We start from the raw sequence: 2,153 nt of genomic DNA on the forward strand, positions 1-2,153 counted from the left end.
TGTGTCCCGTCTTTACCCAACCCATTGTGTGCTGTAGCGTGCTGTGGTCCTGACCATGCTCTTCCCACCTGCCTCACTAGCGGCATGGCAGAGGGGTTGACGGCCGCTCTCTCTGCCCTCAGGCCCTCGGTGCGTGTTGAGACCCAGCCTGCCTTCGACCTGCAGCGCTACCGGGACAGCCGCAGCGGCCCCTTGCAGTACATCTTCTGGAGACAGATGCTCCGGTCCATCCGCCCCGGTGAGCGCATCGGAGTGAGGGGTGGATGTGCTGGATGCTGGCGGGGCTGGGGATGCTCAGCAAGGAAAACGTGCAACCGGTAAAATGCCACATTCAATGTCTCCACAGCTCCTGCCCCGCTCACCTTTGACCCCGAGTCAGCCCATCCCAACCTGGTCCTCTCCAGAGACCTGACAGCAGTGACAGAGAGGAATCGAGCCCAGCCTGTCCCCAGCAGCCCTCGGCGCTTCCGTCAGTGCGTCAATGTCCTGAGCTCACAGACCTTCAACAGTGGCCAGCACTACTGGGAGGTCTGGGTGGGCAGCAAAACCAAGTGGGACCTGGGGGTGGACGCTGAGGCTGTGGACCGGGCAGCAAAGGTCAAGCTGTGTCCGGAGAACGGCTACTGGACTCTTCGCCTGCGGAACAGGATGGAGTACTGGGCCACTGCCACCCCCTGGGTGCGCCTGACTCCCCATCGGCCCCTGAGGAAAGTGGGGGTCTTCCTGGACTGCCAGGAGGGCACTGTCACCTTCTTCAACGCCGGGGACATGTCCCACCTCTTCACCTTTCACCAGGTCTCTGCAGAGAGATACTGCCCCTTCTTCAGCACCTGCTTCAGCGATGGGAGGGACAACATCGAGCCCATGCGCCTCTGCCACCTGGCCCTGTGAGGGACAGGAGGAGCAGGGTGCTTTGGGGACACCAGCCTGGCTCCTTGTCTCTGCTGGCTGCCAGCTACGGGCTGTGCTGGAGGCCAGTTCTGCACACACAGACCTGGTGGGTGTTGGAGGGGCTGCTCTGGTTTCGGTTTTGGGAGGAAGGAGGGGGGTCACCTGCTCTCTGCCCTCCCTTCTCTGTGCCGTGGCTGTTCCCAGAGGTGCCTGGCACCCTTCTTCAGGGAACAATCGTTCATTCCCCAAGCGTTGCACGGTTCTGTGACTGCAGCCACGGGCTGCTTGCACTTCCTGTCCCTCCTTGCTCCCACCCATAAACCCTGTGGAGGTGAGCAGTGGTCCTGGAGCACATCAGGTGCCTCTTGACACGCTGCTTCCCAGCCGTGGGCTTCCTCTGCCTGAAGGGCTTCGTGGAGGAGGGCTCTGGGCCGGCGGCAGAGGGAGTTCGGTGCACGGTGTGGGACTCACTGCAGCCCGGGGATAGCGGTGCTGTCTCCCCCTCTACTCGGTCACATTAAAGCTCATTATAAAGACCTGCTGGTCTTGCTCATGGTTTGCATGCTGGGGGTGATTTACTGCACTGGGTGTAGCCTCCTTCCCTCTGCCTGTGGCACAGGAGGCTTGAAGGAGCTCAGCCCTTCCCTTGGAGCGCTCTCTGAACGTCTTGCAGCAGTGCTTGGTCTTTTGCCCACCCCCATCTTGGGAACAAGGAGGGAGTTTGGCAGAGAGGTTCATCTGAGCCCAGCCCTGGCCTCAGGCTCCTGCGTTTGAAGATTCGACCTCCTCTGGCCTGGCTGGGTCTTAAGGATTTGTATGTGGAAAAATGCGAAGTCCCATTTCAGGCCAACTTCACGAAAGCCTGTGCAGTCTTTGCTGCCAGGAGCAGGCGGTCCCAGCACAGCTCTTCACCCCTCAGCCCCACTGGCAGCACCAGCCCTGCAGGAGAGCAGCCTGGGGCTCTGGGGGTGGGGTGAGTCGAGTGGATTTGGCTGCTGCAGTTCATGCCTCGGGGGTGCTGGCCATGTCCCTGCCTTGCTCATGAGCCAGCAGAGCCAAGTTGAGGTGCTGGGGTGGGTCCGAGCGTGGCTGGTGGGAGTGATGGGTGGGAGGGAGGAGGGCAGTGCCTGGGTTAGGTGGAACTGTCGTGTTTCTCCCACTCAAGTCCACTCCAGGGTCAAAGCAGAAGCCAGAGCTAGCCCCATCCTGCGTAGACCTTGGTGCTGGCTGGAGTCTACACAATCCATCTCTACAGAAGCTGC

The 2,153-nt window shown here is 61.1% G+C and overlaps 1 protein-coding gene across 1 annotated transcript in view; it reads left to right on the top strand.

Moving 5' to 3' along the window:
• LOC104494784 (zinc-binding protein A33-like) overlaps positions 1–891 on the top strand; it is a 4,955-nt gene extending 4,064 nt beyond the window's left edge. The window contains exons 6-7 of the mRNA XM_010137665.1: positions 123–238; positions 347–891. Coding sequence (XP_010135967.1) covers positions 123–238; positions 347–891 — 661 coding nt within the window. The remainder of the gene's footprint in view (positions 1–122; positions 239–346) is intronic.
• Positions 892–2,153: the final 1,262 nt, after the last annotated feature.

The sequence above is a fragment of the Buceros rhinoceros genome, unplaced genomic scaffold, assembly GCF_000710305.1.
Source record: "Buceros rhinoceros silvestris isolate BGI_N320 unplaced genomic scaffold, ASM71030v1 scaffold21276, whole genome shotgun sequence".
Lineage (NCBI taxonomy): Eukaryota > Metazoa > Chordata > Aves > Bucerotiformes > Bucerotidae > Buceros > Buceros rhinoceros.